Source organism: Microtus pennsylvanicus, chromosome X, assembly GCF_037038515.1.
Source record: "Microtus pennsylvanicus isolate mMicPen1 chromosome X, mMicPen1.hap1, whole genome shotgun sequence".
In the NCBI taxonomy this organism is placed as follows: Eukaryota; Metazoa; Chordata; class Mammalia; order Rodentia; family Cricetidae; genus Microtus; species Microtus pennsylvanicus.
Window position 1 is genome coordinate 26,436,519 of NC_134601.1, and position 17,508 is coordinate 26,454,026.

At 39.4% G+C, this 17,508-nt stretch overlaps 1 protein-coding gene and 1 long non-coding RNA gene across 4 annotated transcripts in view; one reads left to right on the plus strand and one right to left on the minus strand.

Annotated features, from left to right (window-relative positions):
- LOC142841772 (uncharacterized) overlaps positions 1-17,508 on the plus strand; it is a 345,599-nt gene that overhangs the window by 201,336 nt on the left and 126,755 nt on the right. The window lies entirely within an intron of this gene.
- Sytl4 (synaptotagmin like 4) overlaps positions 1-17,508 on the minus strand; it is a 52,687-nt gene that overhangs the window by 17,663 nt on the left and 17,516 nt on the right. For all 3 annotated transcript variants that reach the window (XM_075958045.1, XM_075958046.1, XM_075958044.1), the window contains exons 2-5: positions 9,244-9,431; positions 8,517-8,732; positions 8,266-8,375; positions 7,920-8,019 (exon numbers count right to left, since the gene is read on the minus strand). In XM_075958045.1, the coding sequence (XP_075814160.1) occupies positions 7,920-8,019; positions 8,266-8,375; positions 8,517-8,732; positions 9,244-9,353 (536 nt within the window). In that variant the 5' untranslated portion in view covers positions 9,354-9,431. The remainder of the gene's footprint in view (positions 1-7,919; positions 8,020-8,265; positions 8,376-8,516; positions 8,733-9,243; positions 9,432-17,508) is intronic.

The window sequence follows — 17,508 nt, forward strand, 5'->3', positions numbered from 1 at the left end:
CATTTTAGAGTCGTAGGGATGTTCTGACACTCAATAGCTGTGCTGGTTGTGCAACAACCTAAATTTCTAACACTCATAGATTCGAACTTTACAAAATTGAAAATTATGGTTTAGTGTTACATAAATTTTAACCTCCATTTGTAAACAACAACAAAAAGCAATAAAATTGTAACATCAATTCTGACATCCTCCACTCTCTCCAAATAAATTATAGTCTCGACAGGGGTCAACAAAGTCTTTCACGACTGGCTTCCCATCCATTTCTGTGCCTATTTCCATGTACCAACACCCCCCCAACTCAACTCCAGATTACATATGTGGCAAACGCATTCTGTGTTCTTTAGACCTGCTTAGTTTTCTGTCTACAATGCTCCTCCTACTCACCAAATACCCTCCATGTTTGCCCCCGCATTTTTTCAAATGTCTCCTTATTATTGGGACTTGCCCTACTATCCTGAGGAAAACAGCACATATACCCACGTGCTCCTGGCACTCCGTATCCCTTCACTCGGGATGATTGTCACCCTCAAACTTGTCGACATCTGACAGACTATACATTTGATTATTTGCGTTGTGTGCTCCCTACTCCCAAATCTACAATCTACAAACAAGGGGCTTTTTTGTACACACTATAGCATCCCAGTGCACAAAACCACATCTGGCACACTGTAAGCTTTCACATACATTTAGCAAAGAAATGAACAGAAACAAGGTAACCAAATCTATATTATCCCAACGTCTCCGCCAGTGAATAAACTTTCCAACTTGTCAGGTGATGTTTGAGCTAGGTCTGTGCAAACAAACAGAAGGAGCTGAATTGAAATCTTCACATATACAGGTGAGAGAGAGGTCATTCTCAACAACTGTACCAGCTTTATCACACAAGACACAGCAAGGAGCTTGGTTTTCTTTTTCCTCAAAAATCATTCCTTTGTCGGCTTCACTGCGAAGTGAAAAGGAACTTCAAACAATCATTCCTCTAGAGGCACTATTCAACAATGGTCCATGGATTGTTTGGTGCTTGTATTTCTTTTCTTTTCTCTTTTTCTTCCCTAAAGATGAATATGTTCTGATCCTGAGCTGATGTAAACAACCGTAGGGCAAAAAAGCAATTATTTGACATCTGCGCAGTAAAAATAAACCCCGAGATAGGAGTCCTGGTCTTTATCTGTATGATCTCAGGTAAATCATTTATCCTGCTTTCTTTTCTATAAAAATAAAAGGGTTGAATTCAATTATCTCGGAGGCTCCATAATTTTATGTAAAAATCACTTATGCTCAATCTGTTTTCATGTTTATAATAAATAAGAGGCTGCTCAATTCAATGAGACAAGAGGTCGTAGACAGCCAGAAGCAGTAGATTTCAGAAATTACATTCTGAGCAGTGATGTCAGATGCGTTAATCAAGTTCAGCAAACCCAAGCCATTTTTAACCTTAACTACAAAGGAATAAGGGGCCTCAGCACCTGGAACAGATGACTCATGCCCCCAAGGCTCTCTGATAAAATCACGGTACATATATACAGTCCAACAGCACACAAGCATAGAAACTAATGAAGAGCTCTGGTGTTGGAGAAGTGCCTGGGTTGCAGTTTTCTGCTGTTTTTAACTAATTGACACAAATAAGCTGCACGTGCTTAATTACGCACACTGATGATTTCTGGCAGGAGACATGCACGTCAAAAGCTACTGCTACAGCTTAGTTAAGGAACATATTAATCACTCTCCAAAGTGTCTCCATGCCCCTTAGCAATCCGGCCCTCCCCTTCCAGACCCTGGTTCCAGGCAAAGGTTGATCTAGTTCTTTCACTCAAAATTAGTTTGTATTTTCTGAAATTTATATAACAGAATCAAAAATACTCATAGATGAAGTACTCTTTTTTTTTTGTTTTTGTTCTGTTTTTGTTTGTTTTGGGGTATCCTCTCACTAGGTAACTCTAGCTGGTCTGGAATTTGCTATGTAGACCAGGCCAGCCTTCAACTCAGCGATCCACCTGCCTCTGCCCTGTCTTCTAATGCTGGGACCAAAGGTTTACGCTACCACACTCAGCATATAGGTAATGTTTTTGTTTAGTGTTTTTCACTCAACATATGTATTTTGGGATCCATTCATGATACTGCATGTATCAATAGTTCATGTCTTTCATTACCAGATTAGTACTCTGTGGCATAAACAAACCAGTTTATCACTCACCTATTGGTGGACACTTGAATTGTTTCCCGGTTTTAGCTATCACGAATGAAGCTATTGTATTCTATTGTATACATAATAGACCCTAAAGACACCACCAGAAAATGTTTAAAACTGATGAATGCCTTCAACAAAGTGGCAAGGCATAAAATTAATACACAAAAGTCACTAGTCTTTCTATACACAAATGACAAGCAAACTGGAAAAGAAAACAGTTCCAGTCATAATAGCCTAAAAATACACTGGAATAAACCTAAGCAAGGGTGGGAAAGACTTCTACAATAAAAAGCTTAAAGCACCAAAGAAATGAATTGGGGACTATAGTAGAAAATGGAAAGATCTCCCAGGTTCATTGATTGAAAAAAAAAATCAATATGGGAAAATGGCTATTTTACTAAAAGCAATTTACAGATTCAAACAATCCCTACCAAATTTCCAGTGACAATATTTACAGAAATAGAAAAAAATCTTAAAACTCATAAAAAAGCACAAGAGACCCCAGTAGCTAATCATGAACAAAAAGAATACTGCTGAAGATATCACCATCCCGGACTTCAAATTATACTATAGAGCCACAGTAATAGAAACAACATGGCACAGTCACAAAGACAGACTCAGAAATCAATGGACAAGGCCACACAACTACTTCATTCCTGCTGATAAGCTTTCATGGTCCTGGAAGGAGCTATGTAGACCACTGGGAAGTAAAAAATCATGTCATTGGTATCCATGAAGCCAACCCTACACGCTATAATACTGACCTGCCAGGCAAAAGCACCCGCGGGTGCGACAGTGGCATAAAGTTTATGGGGATAACTAACTAACTGCTCCAAAGAAAGAATTTACACCTGTTGCTGACAACCTGCTCAAAAGCCCGTGGCTCAGGAGGCCAGAAGCCCTAAAGGAAAGCCTACAACTATATTAGTAAATGGCATGTTGTCCAACCTCTTTCTAAGTATTTATAGCCACACCCATAAACAGCGCTGCCCTCAACTTTGACCAAATAAGTTTCTTTCTTCAGTGGTCAGCTGTTAACACAGAGTTATGACGCATCAAAGTACTGCGCATAAATGTCTACTAAGTGATTATCCCTGTATACAACATCTACATCAACCATCCTCCCCTCTCCCGCCCCCCACCTCCGCCAAGGCTCAGGAAACATCACAGAAGGGTGAAGAGATTGTGAAGGCCAGGGGCTGAGGAACAGTACTGTCAAATGCTGTGTTGGGTGCATGACACGGCCAGGGTGCCACCCACAAAACTCACTGCAGCTCTAGTTGTCTGTGCATGAGAAAGTCTCAAAAAAGAGAAAAGGAGATAAAAAAAAAAAGGAAGCAGAGAAGTAGTTTACTAGAGTAAGATCATGTAACATATCAAATTTGCATCATTACTATTAATACGCCATCTTTTGGTTTTATATACTATATGTAAAGTTGCTAAATTTGCTTTCACTCTTGCTCTCCAGACTTTTATAAATGTAAAATAATTTAATCAGTTCTGTGATGAAATATCTAAAATATATGTGCGTGGTATGCATGGCTGTATAAGTGTTTACATATATGTAGGCGTGTGTGTGTGTGTCCAAGATTGACATTGGGTGTCCTCCTTGATCCCTCTCCGCCTCATATATGGAGGCAGGCTTTCTGGCTGACACAGTGAACCATCATCTTGCTGTGTGACTCTTTGCCAAAGCTTCCCCAACTGCTACACCAAAGCAACTACTAAGGGGGCGGGGGATCTACACTCACATTAGAGTGGCAAGCACTTACCAACCGAGCCATCTCTCCAGGCCATACGTTGAAATGTTTTTTTTTTTTAATTCCAGGGCTGGGAATATAATTTACTATTGTATCACTTAGCTAGCATGTATGAGGCCCTAAGTTCAATTCCTAGCACTTCCAAATAAAAATAATAATAATTCCTTACTGTCTTAAAAAAATAAATGAAACGTCTATGATATACATGTACAAGTCTTTGAATGGGCATATGCTTTGACTTCTCTTGAGTTACATATCCATGAATGAAACATTGGAATCACACAGTAGGTGTACAGTGAACTTTTTAAAAGACTCAACTTTCCCAGAGCAGCTGACCACGGTAAACATTTCTCCACAGAAGGGACTGGGAATTTCAGCTGTTTCACATCCAGCACTCATTATGGTCAAGCTTTTGAAATGACAGTTATTCTGGTGGGCATGTGGCATCTCATTGCTATTTTATTTACATTCTTCTAGTGATTAATGATGTTGAACCTCATCATTTGACATCTGCATATTATCTTTAATGAAATATCTGTTCAAATCTTTTGCTCCTTTCTAGAGGATTGTCTGTATTACTGCTTTTTACGTTCTTTTTCTTTCCATTTTAGACTTAACATGTCCATGATATCATCTTTTAAAAAGAATTCAAATGCAGGTGTTTAACTCACATGGGTGTGTATGGAGACCTTTGGTAGGTCACATGTCAAAGTTATCAATGGCTAGTAACAATCATCGGGCAAAGAAAATTAGGTTACTGGAGAATTTAACTATCACGTTTCTGTATACTTCTTTTCAAACTTTGGTTTTACTATATAGCCCAGAGTGGCCTCAAGCTTGTGGTCCTCCTACTTCAGCCTCATGAGGAGCTGAAAATACAGACATGTGCCACTAGTTCTGTACAGGATTTTTTTTTAAACAATCATAAAAAGTGTAATAAAGTCTTTTCTCATTGGGAAAATTAAAGAAAATCTCCTCACAACACATGCCTAAAAGACACCATCAACAAACAAATGGGGTAAAGTGTAAGTCCACAAATCAAAATTTTAAAAAACCTATAGTTAAGAAAACAAAAGATTTGGGGAGCTGAGGAGATGGATCAGGGATGCTTGCTTTCTAAGCATGAGGACCCGAGTTTCAATCCCTAGATCCCATGTAAAACCCAGGTATTACCATGTGCCTGAACCCACTGCTTTGTGTGGAAGGAGGGCAAGGACCACTGAGACTTGGCATCCAGCCTAGCTCCAGGCTTGGTGGAAGACCCTGTTTCAAGGGAATAAGGCAGAGGATGTTAGGGCAGGATACTTGATGTCTTTTTCTGGTCTCCTCAGGTACACACACAAAGACAGAGATACAGACAGAAAGACAGACAGACAGACACACACACACCATACAGACAAAAATAAATCAGGAAACAAAAACTTTTTAATGTTCAGGAGATACACATTGATACTACAACCTACTTTCCATCTCTCCTTTAGGGTTACAGAAGAATAGGTACAACAGGGCTGGAGAGCTAGGACTAAGAGAAGTGGTTCCTCATCATGAGGGTCCTGGCTCAATTACTAGCATCCACATGATAGCTTACAACCAGGGGGTCCAATATACTCTGCTGGCCTCTGCAGACACAAGGAACAAATATGGTACACATTCATACAAGTAGGAAAATTTCCCATACACATAGGAGTAAAACAGTGCTCGTCAGAAGAAGGGAGAGTAAAAGGGTATTAAGTTATATCAGTATAAGAAGCTTTAGTGCGCAAGCCTCCATTTATGTGACTATATATGACTCTGTGTACTATATCTTTAAAAAAAAGAAACAGTTTTGAACATTTTCACCATAAGAGGTGAGAATTACAAGAAGTAGCTTTACTTAACTTGATTTAAGTTACATGATGTATGCTTTTATTAAAATACCACATGCTATTCCATAAGTATATACACAATTTTTGTATCAGTTAAAAATCTTAAATCTTGGGTTGGCAATTATCTCAGTGCTAGATCCCTTGCCTAGCAAGCACAAGCCCCTGACTTTGGTTCTTAGCTCCAAAATGAAGTTTAAAAATCTTTTTTAAGTGAACAGATGCATGTCCTATTTTTAACTTCAAAATAAAATTTAATAATCTTTTTAAAAATAAAATTAGTTTAAAAGACCAGCTATGTGATATATAGTGCTATTTCCCTCAAATGGGGTACGCATATATGATGGTGGGCTCACAAATTTACGTCATACAGCAGTGTCACAGCTATGTTACTTTGCATAAGTAGACGTTGTTCTGTTTGCACAAGCATCAGGCAGACTTGCTAAAGTGCACGAGCTCAAATACAAGGTGATAAAACAACAAAAATGATTTAAACATTGAAAAAAATCAAAACTAAAATCTAAACAAGATAATTTAACCAGGCCATTTAATTAAGTCAGAAAATAGAGAAGGGAAGGGAAGGGGTAGAGGGGAGAAAAATAATGTCCCAAATCCAAATAGTATGGAGGGGAAGAATATGTTGGGGTCTCCACAGTTAATTACTTCCATCTTTCTCTTTTGCTTTTGTATCATACAGTTTTTAAAAACATTACAGAAATAGAGGTTAAATGAAAGCCAATGTCCTTGAGGTGGTGCCCTTAACAGGAAAAATGTTTAAGGACATGGTACTGAAAAATTCCAACTATGAAGAAAACTACCACCAAGAGTATATCATATATCAGGAAAAAACAGCTCAGAATAATCATCTGTGACTTACACTCTTCAATTACTAATATTCAAGAAAAAATATTTTTTCCCGTAAATTCATCCAATTGATATAATTGATCCACACAAATTCTAATACCCATGCACACCTATGTGCACTTGTGTACGTACAAACACAAAGTTACTTAGAGGGGTAAAAATGTCAAGGTGGTCTTCTTCATAGTTAGGTTCAATGGCAAAAGACAACTGAGAAATACCTACAACAGCCAGAAAGAGAAGAAAGGCGACTGAAGCCTGTAATGCTCAGCTAAGATACTATTCAACTGCAAAGGTAGTTGACAGGTATTCTGAACATGAAAGAACGCAATCAACATCACAAACCCTTCTTGAAGCAATTTCCCAATAATGAAATCTAGACAATCAAGAAATCAAGCCAAAGTATTCAGGAGTAGAGAAGTCACTGTGTGAGGCTTGATTGCAAGCAAACCATCCTTAGAAATATGAAACAAAAACTAAACCAGTTTTAAAAGTCTGTTGGTTTATGGCTGCATAACAGAAAGAAAATATTACAAAGCCTGGCCAAAAATTAAAGAATTTTAATAACAAACAGTGAGAACAGAAGAACAGTTTAGGAGGGTGGGGAAGAAAGCTCTCTGGGACTAGAGAGCCAAAAGTAGTTCCACAGTTAAGGATGCTTACTGCCATGGCAGAGGGCCCAAGTTCAGTTCCCAGCACCTTTGTCAGGTACCTCAGAACTGCCTAGGGGTCCAACTCCAGGGTGTCTAACACCTTCTGGCCTCTATGCATATACCTGCACACAGACACACACCTTTCTAAGTAAATAAATCTTTGTTAAGAGTTAATAACTTTCACCGGATGGTGGTGGTGTATGCCTTTAATGCCGGCACTCGGAGGCAGAGCCAGGCAGATTTCACTGAGTTTGAGGCCAGCCTGCTCTACAGAGCGAGTTCCAGGACAGCCAGGGCTACACCGAGAAACCTTGTCTCAAAAAAAAAAAAAAAACAAAAAAAAACAAAAAACAAAAAAAAACCCAACAACAACAAAAACAGAGTTAATAGCTTTCTTTTTCACAGTGCAACATAAGAACAAAGTAAATTTGCCAAAATGTTGATATTTACATAGAGCTAATAGGATCACTACTGATGTTTTTTTCTCCTTTGATTTTATCTGTACTTTCCAAGTTCCCTCTAAAATGCCTATTATTTTAGAAAATGAAGTAAAAGTAATAGAAGAATCGAGCAATACTAATTCCTTGGCTCTTACCTGGCTTCCTTCTGTTGTTCCTGAATGATCTTTCTTCCAGGCCAGATATCGCCCATCTGTGTCTGATGAAGGAGGGGCTGTCCCACAGGCTCTCTGTTTGCTTCGAAACAAAAGCACGGCAGGTAGTAGTAACCAGGGTCAAGAAGGAAACAACCTTCAAAGCATCTTTCCTAAAACACACACTTGCTGACACTACGGGACACATTCTTTTATATTCCCTCAACCTGGCTGAGTCCCCCCCCCCAGCAAAATCACCACTGGCTAGACTACAGCTGGATTCCACAGAAGCCGAGCTATCCCTGAGGCTAAGGCGCTTCAGGGAACATCCTGTAGGCCCTTTCAATACCTGCCGGCTTCCTGCGCAGGGACATCCTGATTATCTCGCTGCCTGTCCGGTAGGCAAAGCGGTTTACTTTCTGATCGTAAAACCAGTCGCCAGTTGCTTTCTTCAGCTCTCTGGGAGAAAAGAAAAGGCCAAGTCGGATGTATAAACAATGACTCTTGTCATTCAACTAACACACTCGACCAGAAAAAGTCACACTACAGCCGGACTCATCCCCCCCCCCCTTCCTTACTAAACCGCTGAGTGACACTCACATTTCCTTGGCGCACACCTTGCACCTCCAGGAGCCATTACTTTCCAGAACGCGACAGTCTCGACACACTAAATGATTACAACCCACACAAGTGTTGCTCTTGGGAACCAAACGGCCCAGGCTCTCCTGGCACCGGGCACAGGTCCGATCACTGTAGTGCTGGCTGCCCCTTTTGGCACCTTTCCGTTTTATCTCCAGTAGCTCATTCTTCAGTCGCCTGCCAAGACCCAAAAGGAGAAGCACGAGTGGGTTTAGGATTTTAACAAACTGAGGTAATGACAGTAACTCTACTGTGTTGGGTGAAAAGAAAAAACTTGGGCTGCACGGTGGTGGCACGTGCCTTTAATTCCAGCACTCCGGAGGCAGAGGCAGGTGGAGCTCTGTGAGTTCAAGGCCAGCCTGGTCTAGTAGCGAATTCTAGCACAGGCTCCAAAGCTACAGGGTCGAAGCGGGGAGGGGAGAGGCAGGGGAACAGAGAAAAACGTAGAGCTCAATAAAAATAAAATAAATCTGAGTATCCATTCTAAAAGCAAGAGCTGTGCCTGTGTTGTAGACAGCCTTCCTCTCTGAAAAATAAAAATAAAAAAAGAACAAACGAGGAGCCCAACTTGGCCCACTGAGCTGTAAAATCATATATGTAATTCCGACAGTGAGTCAAGAAACAATGGAAAAGCTTGGGTATCCTTGGTTGGAAGCCTGGAAGTACATACCATTTCTGGGACTCTTACCTAATCCTTTTCTCATCTGCTTTTCTGAGTTCCTCATCTCTCTGCAGAACACTGAGGATCAAATCCCTTTCCATATCAGACAGAAAGGAGAGGTCTAGGATCTCCGACATGATGGATTCGTCTCCGACTCCTTATCTTCTACTCTTCTTTCTTCAAAGCAACCGGGCAAGGAGAGTGACCAGAGTTGTCTGAAATAAAAGAACAATTCATTTCACAGAGATGAAGTCCAGATTATGTCCAGAATAACTGCACAGCCCTAGGTAGCCTTTCTCTGGGCTACCTCATCCTTGAGGCAAACTAAAGAGAGAAGGTAAAAGAGCCTGATCTAGTCACTGTTTCTTCTTTCACACTTGAGCCATGCCCTACAGTGATTTCTGTGAGAAATTACTCATGACTCTGGGAAACAGCTGGATCATTCAGAATAAGCATTTTCAAAAACATCGTAGAACCAGCTGAGTCAATCTTCCTCCACCAAGTACGTCCTTGACATCCAACTTTATTATCCTGTATTCTCAAGTCTCAATTCTATTAACCCAAATAATCAGGCAGGGGTCTCTGCACTGAAGGGGACTTCGAGTTCAGGCTCAGTTCTTCATTCTTGACTAGCTCCTGTGTTCCTGGAATTTAGTCAGCTTCCTGATAATTCTTGAAAAGATTCTTCCACCCCCGCTACCTCCCAAATAACCCTGCACTTGAGAGCAGCTTCTTCCATTTCGTAAACATTTGTTGAGCACCACTCTATAAAATATTTTGCAAAGCACTGGAGATACAGAGATGACTAAACCATGGCCCCTGCCTTTCAGAAATTTGCACACATGAACACAGTACTTTGTACATGCTATCAAGGTATTGCAAATTAAAACTATGAAAACTTACTTAAGTATCTAATTTTGTCTTACATAGACAGGGGAGGGAGAGACAGAAAGAAATAAAGAAAGAGAACACTATTACATGTGAAAGTTTTTACAGAATAAGGAGATTTTGCCTTATTAAAATGAGTGTTTTTAAGATGTGTGTATGAGAGAGAGAGAGAGAGAGAGAGAGAGAGAGAGAGAGAGAGAGAGAGAGAGAGGGAGGGAGGGAGGGAGAGAACCATGTGTATGGAGGTACAAGGGTATACCAGCATACACATGGTATCTCATATCTCATGGAGGTAAAGTTACAGGCAGTTGTGAGCTACTCCACACGGGTGCTGAGAACATAAGCAAAGTCCCCTGGAAGAGTAATATGCATTATTATCCACTGAACCATCTTTCTAGCCCTATGTGTACTTTTGTTGATAAAGGACAATGAAAAGATAAGTTGGAGCCAACCTCTATGCCTCTTAAGTCTTAAGTATTCTTGACAATGAAGAAGTTTACAAGTCACTACACACACAGTAGAAATCCATCAAGCTCCTTTGGTAATGTTGTTTACATTAGAACATCATATGATTACAGCTGGATATGTAGCTCAATCCGCAAAGTGCTTTCCTAGTATGCATGAAGCCCTGGATTCAAGGCCCAGCACCTTATCAACAAACTTTGGTGACTCACACCTGCAACCCCAGCACTCAGGAGGCACAGACGGGAAGATTAGAAGTTCAGAGCATCTTTGTCACATAGCAAGTTTGAGGCCAGCTTAGCATACATGAATAACAATTTCAAAAAAGTAAAACCAAAATAATTATTAAAAATATAAACAAGTTGAATATTATAAGAAACTTGATTTAAATGGTATATAAAGGTGTATATATCCAGTTGGAGGTATACTTCTCAAACACACTTGGAATATTTACCCCAAGAACTAAACATGTACTAGGTTGTAATATTTGTCTCAGTAAATTAAAAAATGTATTTTTGATACAAGTCACAATCTTTGGCTTCAAGGAAATTAAATTAAAAAGTTAATTTTAAAAAATAATTCTAATCTCAATACTGTCTGAAAATTTACCAGACACTTCTAATTAACTCATAGGTCAAAGAAGAACTCATACTGGACTAAATATGTCTTTAATACCTTAGCATATAAACCTACCGTTTGCCTTACCCACCCCCTCCTCTGCCGTGGCTGTTTGCATACTATGGGAAAGAATATTTTCTAGGAATTCAAAAGGGAATGTAGGGAATAAAAGGTAATGCTTTCCTGTGCAATTAATTAAATAATACCATTTGGGGCAAATGATAACATCACATTTTGAAAACAAGAATTAAGAAAGTCAATAGAGGCACAAGCACAGTTAAAGTCAGAAAGTCACACAAACACAAAGTTATAGAAAAAGCTATGGCCATTCAGACACTCTCAGTTTATGGACATTAGAACTTAGTAATAGTGAAGTCAAAGTCTAAATAAGAAAACTTATTACACTACTTCATTTCCATTCAGTCACAAATGTATAGTCAAAAGGGCCAAGTCATGGCTAAGATCGCTTGTCAAAATTTGAGTGCTGGTGGACAATTTGTTCATTCTGTGGAGTCACATAGTGTCAAATTTCATTGAAATAGTATTTTCGTAGGGTCTAGGCCCAGAACAAGGTATTCTAGAATAAGCAGCTTCTTTAGTGAGCAATTTCATGCATTTATTGCTAAAGATGAGGTTAATATTCCATACAAATACCAAAGCAAGGGGAGAAAATGTGAATTTAGCCACCAGAATAGAAAGTTGACCTATGTCTCAATTAATAATAGTTCTAGCAGAAAAAATAAGAAATATATGGGAAAGTTGAACAATAAGTTTGGTTTAGTGAACATACTTAGAATTCTACATAATCTCTACCCTGGTCCTATAGAGTGAAATATAATATAGTGTGTAAACATTAATGCTAACTCCAACAAAGCTAGGTTTTAAGAAGAGAAAGAAGGCACTATCTTTCCCCTTTTTGTTATTCCTCTATTATATATTCCATCCCGACCCCAAATTCCCCTTCCTCCACTCCTCCTAGTGCTCCAACTCTTCCCCTCTCCCACAATCCATTCCTCCTCCATTTCCCTTCCAAAAAGAGCAGGCCTCCCTGAGATGTCAACTGAACACTGCGTAACAACAAGTTACAATAAGACTAGGTACACACCCTCATAGGAGAGAGCTATCTTAAAGTATCTCAAATTTTAAAGATAGCTTTTAAGATGAAAAAAAGAAAGAATGAATAATGAAACAAGTGGCATCAGACAGTGCTGGATGCAAAGTCTGGCTCTATTTATTTATTTTTATTATTTATTTATTTGTTTATTTATTTTATGGCATTTTGACACACCCACGAAAGCCATTCAGATATATGCATCTCCTTAACAGCGCTAGGGTTAAAATCAGTACTGGTGTTCAAAAAATGAAGTGATACAAATTAGAAAACACTCCTTGCAGGAGAAAGAAAACACAACAGATTTTATTCTGTGTTACGTTTGTTGGAGACACTAATACCCTCCCTCTCTCTCAAACATGGAGGCTACTTATAAATGTGAATATGGTAATATTCGTGACCAAACTAGAAACTTCTGCCAGATAGGACTTCCTTAAAAGACATTCTTGGATATGCATTCACATGGTCAGAAGATTGGAACAGTACCTGTCATACAGTATGTTTTCAATGACATAATGATTTCAGTGAGTGAGGGTCTTCATTCAGAGACCTATTTCTATTTATGTGTCTAGATTTAGATCCACAAAAGTTGAAAAGCAGTAACAGAGCCAAGAGAAGGGAAAAAACAGTTGTTTTTCCGATACAGTGTGGGTGCTGGTCTTAAACACTTGGACTGTGGAACCAGGCTGAATCTGAATCTCAACTCTATCATTCACTATGTGACTCTGCGTAAGCCGCTAAACCCCACCAGTGCCTTCTTTATTTGTAAAAATGTATTTATACATTTGTAACTGAATCTACACACCTGAGCTTGTTTGGTAAAGGTTAAATGAGTTTGAAAACATGTAAAACGCTTAAAGTTGTGTGAACACAGAGATGCTGCGTAGCAGCTTTTTAAAAAGCCTAACTCATTATCGGAAACTACTGTACCACGTGGGGAGCTGCACCTGCACATACCATCGCTTTATGGATGGAAATTCTTACCTCCAGATTACACGGCATCTTGGAAAAATGCTCATTTTCTTTTCAAGAATATGGGTTGATCATGAATTTAACTCTAGCTAGACAGTATGTGATGCTTTCAGCCTTTGTAAGAAAAGAAAGTATGCAGATAGGCTACAGATGATGAAAGGATTTCTGAAAACCTGACCCATGCTCAAGAGCTAAAAGGCTGACGTGAAATTAAATATTTTTCTAAACTTACAAATGATAATTACATTATGTTTTAACATGTCAGCTCTAATGGATTAACAGTCATTTTCTACCAAAGGATAATGAGCAATTCTGGTAAAATTTAATAGCTTACTAAGCAAAATGAAGGGAACTAGATTTGTTCAAAGGATGTTAATTTATCCATGAGGCCCTACATTAAACGACTCTTGCTGAGTCAATGTTTGTATGGTATACACAGATACTGTCTTATTAACTTTCCTTGTATTTATTCTTTGTATCTTTCACATCATGCATCTTGATCCTATTAATCTATTCTTCCCTTCATTTTCAGAGAAGAACAAAGAAAAATCTCATCACAGAAGCTGTAGCGGGACAGAGTGAATCATGCAGTAGACCCCTTTGTCCATATATCTTTACTGGCCAGTGTTCACTGCAAAGCGTCCTTGGTCTGGTTCGAGGCCTCTGGTTTCTGCTACACTATCACTGCTGGACCTCACTAGATTCCTCTTGGATGTGCTGTTGTTGCCCTGTATCGTGGAGATCCTGCAGCTTTGGGTCTGCAGGACTTGTTCCTTCTTGGGCTCCAGCAGATCACAGATGGGGTGGATGTTGGGGTGGGCCAACTCATAGCTGCAGGGTTGGTCAACCCACCAGGTCTCCCCAATCCTCACCACTAGGGCAAGTTCTCCAGTGTTGCTCCTGCTGATTCACCCCATGCAGCAATGAGCAAGAGGTGGACCAGTCTTCCTGTTTTCACGCCCTCAGGACCAGCTCACCCACACCTACACCACCAGGGCCAGCTCTGCTGCAAACACTGGTTCCTTATGAGAGGTTTGCATGACTGGATGCCAGATTCTGTATGCATTTGAACATAGGCATTTAGAGGTGATTTGGTTATATCACATAAGTAATGTGATGGTGCCAACATGTTTGAAAGGTGACAACTGAAAGTGAGCTACAAATTGGTCATAATCATTGAGAGTTACCAAAGGTCACATCTACTGATGTTCAAGATGAAGTGACGAAGAGTACATGTCTTCCTTGCCTGTAAGAACAATAAATTGGCAAAACACATGCAACAATGGTGTCTCATGTATTTTGAACATGAGGCAATGTGAGGCTGTGATCTCTATGACCTTTCATCTTTCTAGTTTACTATCTTGAGAGAGTTTTCTGGCCAAAGCACAGAGAAAGAAACCAGGGAAAGCCTGCTGAGCCTCCCAGATTGAGAAGGCTAAGATGAACCTGAGCAAACCTTAGGTGACTAGATTCTCGAGACAAAGTGTGTGGTAGAAAGGCATAAAGAGCCAGGCGGTGGTGGCGCACGCCTTTAATCCCAGCACTCGGGAGGCAGAGGCAGGCGGATCTCTGTGAGTTCGAGGCCAGTCAGGTCTAGAAAAGCTAGTTCCAGGACAGGAACCAAAAGCTATGGAGAAACCCTGTCTCGAAAATCAAAAAAAAAAAAGAAAGAAAGAAAGAAAGGAAGGAAGAAAGAAAGAAAGAAAGAAAGGCATAAAGAGAACCCTTCAAGCCTCTTCCAAGCAAAGGACTAACCAATACAAGGCATTCCTGTGATGAAGTCCCTCTAGGTCAGGGAGTGACCCACCTGGAAGGATTGAAAAGCACTGTGCCTACCATTCAAGTAAGACCAGTAACAGTGTGTCTTTCCACAGCCCGACTGTAAAACCTCATGATTCACAGACCACTGGCTCCAGAACTAAGCCTTATTACCTCAGTAGTGGGAAACAATTAGGCCTACATTATGAATTGCTCTGAGCCTGCCTACCAAACCTAACCAGAAAAACCTGAAAGAATCAATCCACTTTCAAGTAACTTAAGTGTTTCCAAACAGTTCCCAGGAATCTCAAAACAGAGCCCAGGAATGTTTATGATACAAAAATATGAAACACCTAACAAAGTAAAATTCATCCATATCTAGCACCCATTAAAAGTTAACAAGCCTGCCGAAAATCAGGAAAATCCAATGCATACTATGGAACAAGATCAATTAAAAATGTTCAACAAATTCCATTATTGGAATTAACAAAGTCACCAAGAATGGTTACTGTGGCTGCATTCCACGTGTTTGAAAATTCAAGTAGGGATATGGAAGCTGTAAAATAAAACACTAAAGTCAAACCTAGAAACATAAAGCTACAGGGTTAGAGGTCAAACATACATGACACAACATGAACAACAAATTAGACATGGCAGTTGAAGGATAATTAGCATGAAGACATGCTAATATACAAAATGATGCACAGTAAGAAAAAAATGTGAAAGAAAAGAAGTGGAATGAGTTACAGGACAACTCCAAATTGTCTGGTGCACATGTCAATATTCTAAATAGAGTAATGAATAAAAGTAGGAACGCCAAAGTAATTCAGAAAAATCATGAACTCAATTTGAAAAATACTGTTAAGTTCACAGATACAAGAAAGCCAATAAACTTCAAGAACAATATACAAAGTTGTGACATGGAGAATACCATAAACAAAGCACTTAAAACCAGAAAAAAATAAGAAAAGTTAGAGTAGGGGACAAGGTATAGTACAAACTGATACACAGAGATAATGATGAAAACACACTATTAATGGAAACAGTGGAACAACATCTCTAAGATATTAAAAAGAAAGCTACAATCTTTTTAAAAGTCTACATCACAAGAAATCTTGTTCAAACACAGCGGAGGGGCTAGAAGGATGGCTTGGTTGTTAGGAGAGCTTTCTGTTCGTACAGAGGACTGATTTTAATTCCCACCACCCATGACAGTGGATCGCAACTGTGTAGAATGCCAACTCCAGGGGATTGAATGCCTTTGGCATCTTCAAGTACCTGCACCCATGAGCCCATACCCTACTTAAACACACATACAATTAAAAATAAAATCAATCATTTAAAAACGGGGGTGAATGAAAACCTTTTCCAAACATAAAAATGTTGAAAGAGTGAGGGGCTGGGGCGATTGTTCAGTGGTTAAGAACATCAGCTGCTGCTCTTCTTGAGGATCTAGGTTAGCTTCTCAGCATCCAGAACTCCAAACTCTCCTCTGGCCTCTATGAAACTACACACACGATATACAGATATATGTTCAGGCAAAACATGCATCCACATAAAAAATAAAAACTATCTTTAAAAAAGACCAGTAAGCAAAAAATTACAACAGATTACTATCACAGAATACCACAGGCTGGATAATTTTATAAAGGAAAATATACTTGGCTCATGGCTCTGGACCTAGAAACTTTAACAGAGGTATAATATCTAGTCTTTTTTAATTTAGTGGCTTAAAATGTTATTTTACAAATTATTTTATTGATTTTATCTTTGTGGTGATAAGGGACCCAGTGCCTCACACACACTGAGCCACAACACAGCCCTTGTGGATACAATTTATGAAGGACTTTTTAAGTATCTAGTTATTTAAGATGATGAACTTCCTTGTATTTTCATACACATGTGTTGGCTAGTTTTCTGCCAATTTGGCAGAAGCCAGAGTCTTTTTGGAAGAAGTAACCTTGATTGGGAAAATATTCCCAACAGAGTGGCCTGTGGTGCATTTTCTTGACTAATGATTGATGCAGGAGGACCCAATCCACTGTGGTCAGTGTCACCCCTGGACTGGCTAGTTCTGGATTCTATATGAAGCATGAGAAAGCCATGAGGAGCAAGTCAGTAAGCAGCATCCTCTAAAGCCTCTACAGCAACTCTTGCCTCCAGGTTCCTGCCCTGACTCCCCTTCATGATGGGCAATACACAATAAGATAAACCATTTCCTCCCCAATTTACTATGGGTCATGGTATTTCTCACAGCAATAGAAAGAAAACTAGAACAGTGTAGATAATCTATTTTGTTCATATTCATGACACGTTGCCCTCTTTTACCCCCTCCTCACATACACACTGATAGCCTTCCTATTCCAAACACCTCCCCTTATATGCTTATGTATTTTTTAAATACAGACTCTGAATATGGAAAATGCAACAATTGTCTTTTTGAACTGGACTCATTTCACTTCACACATCTTAGAAGGACCTTT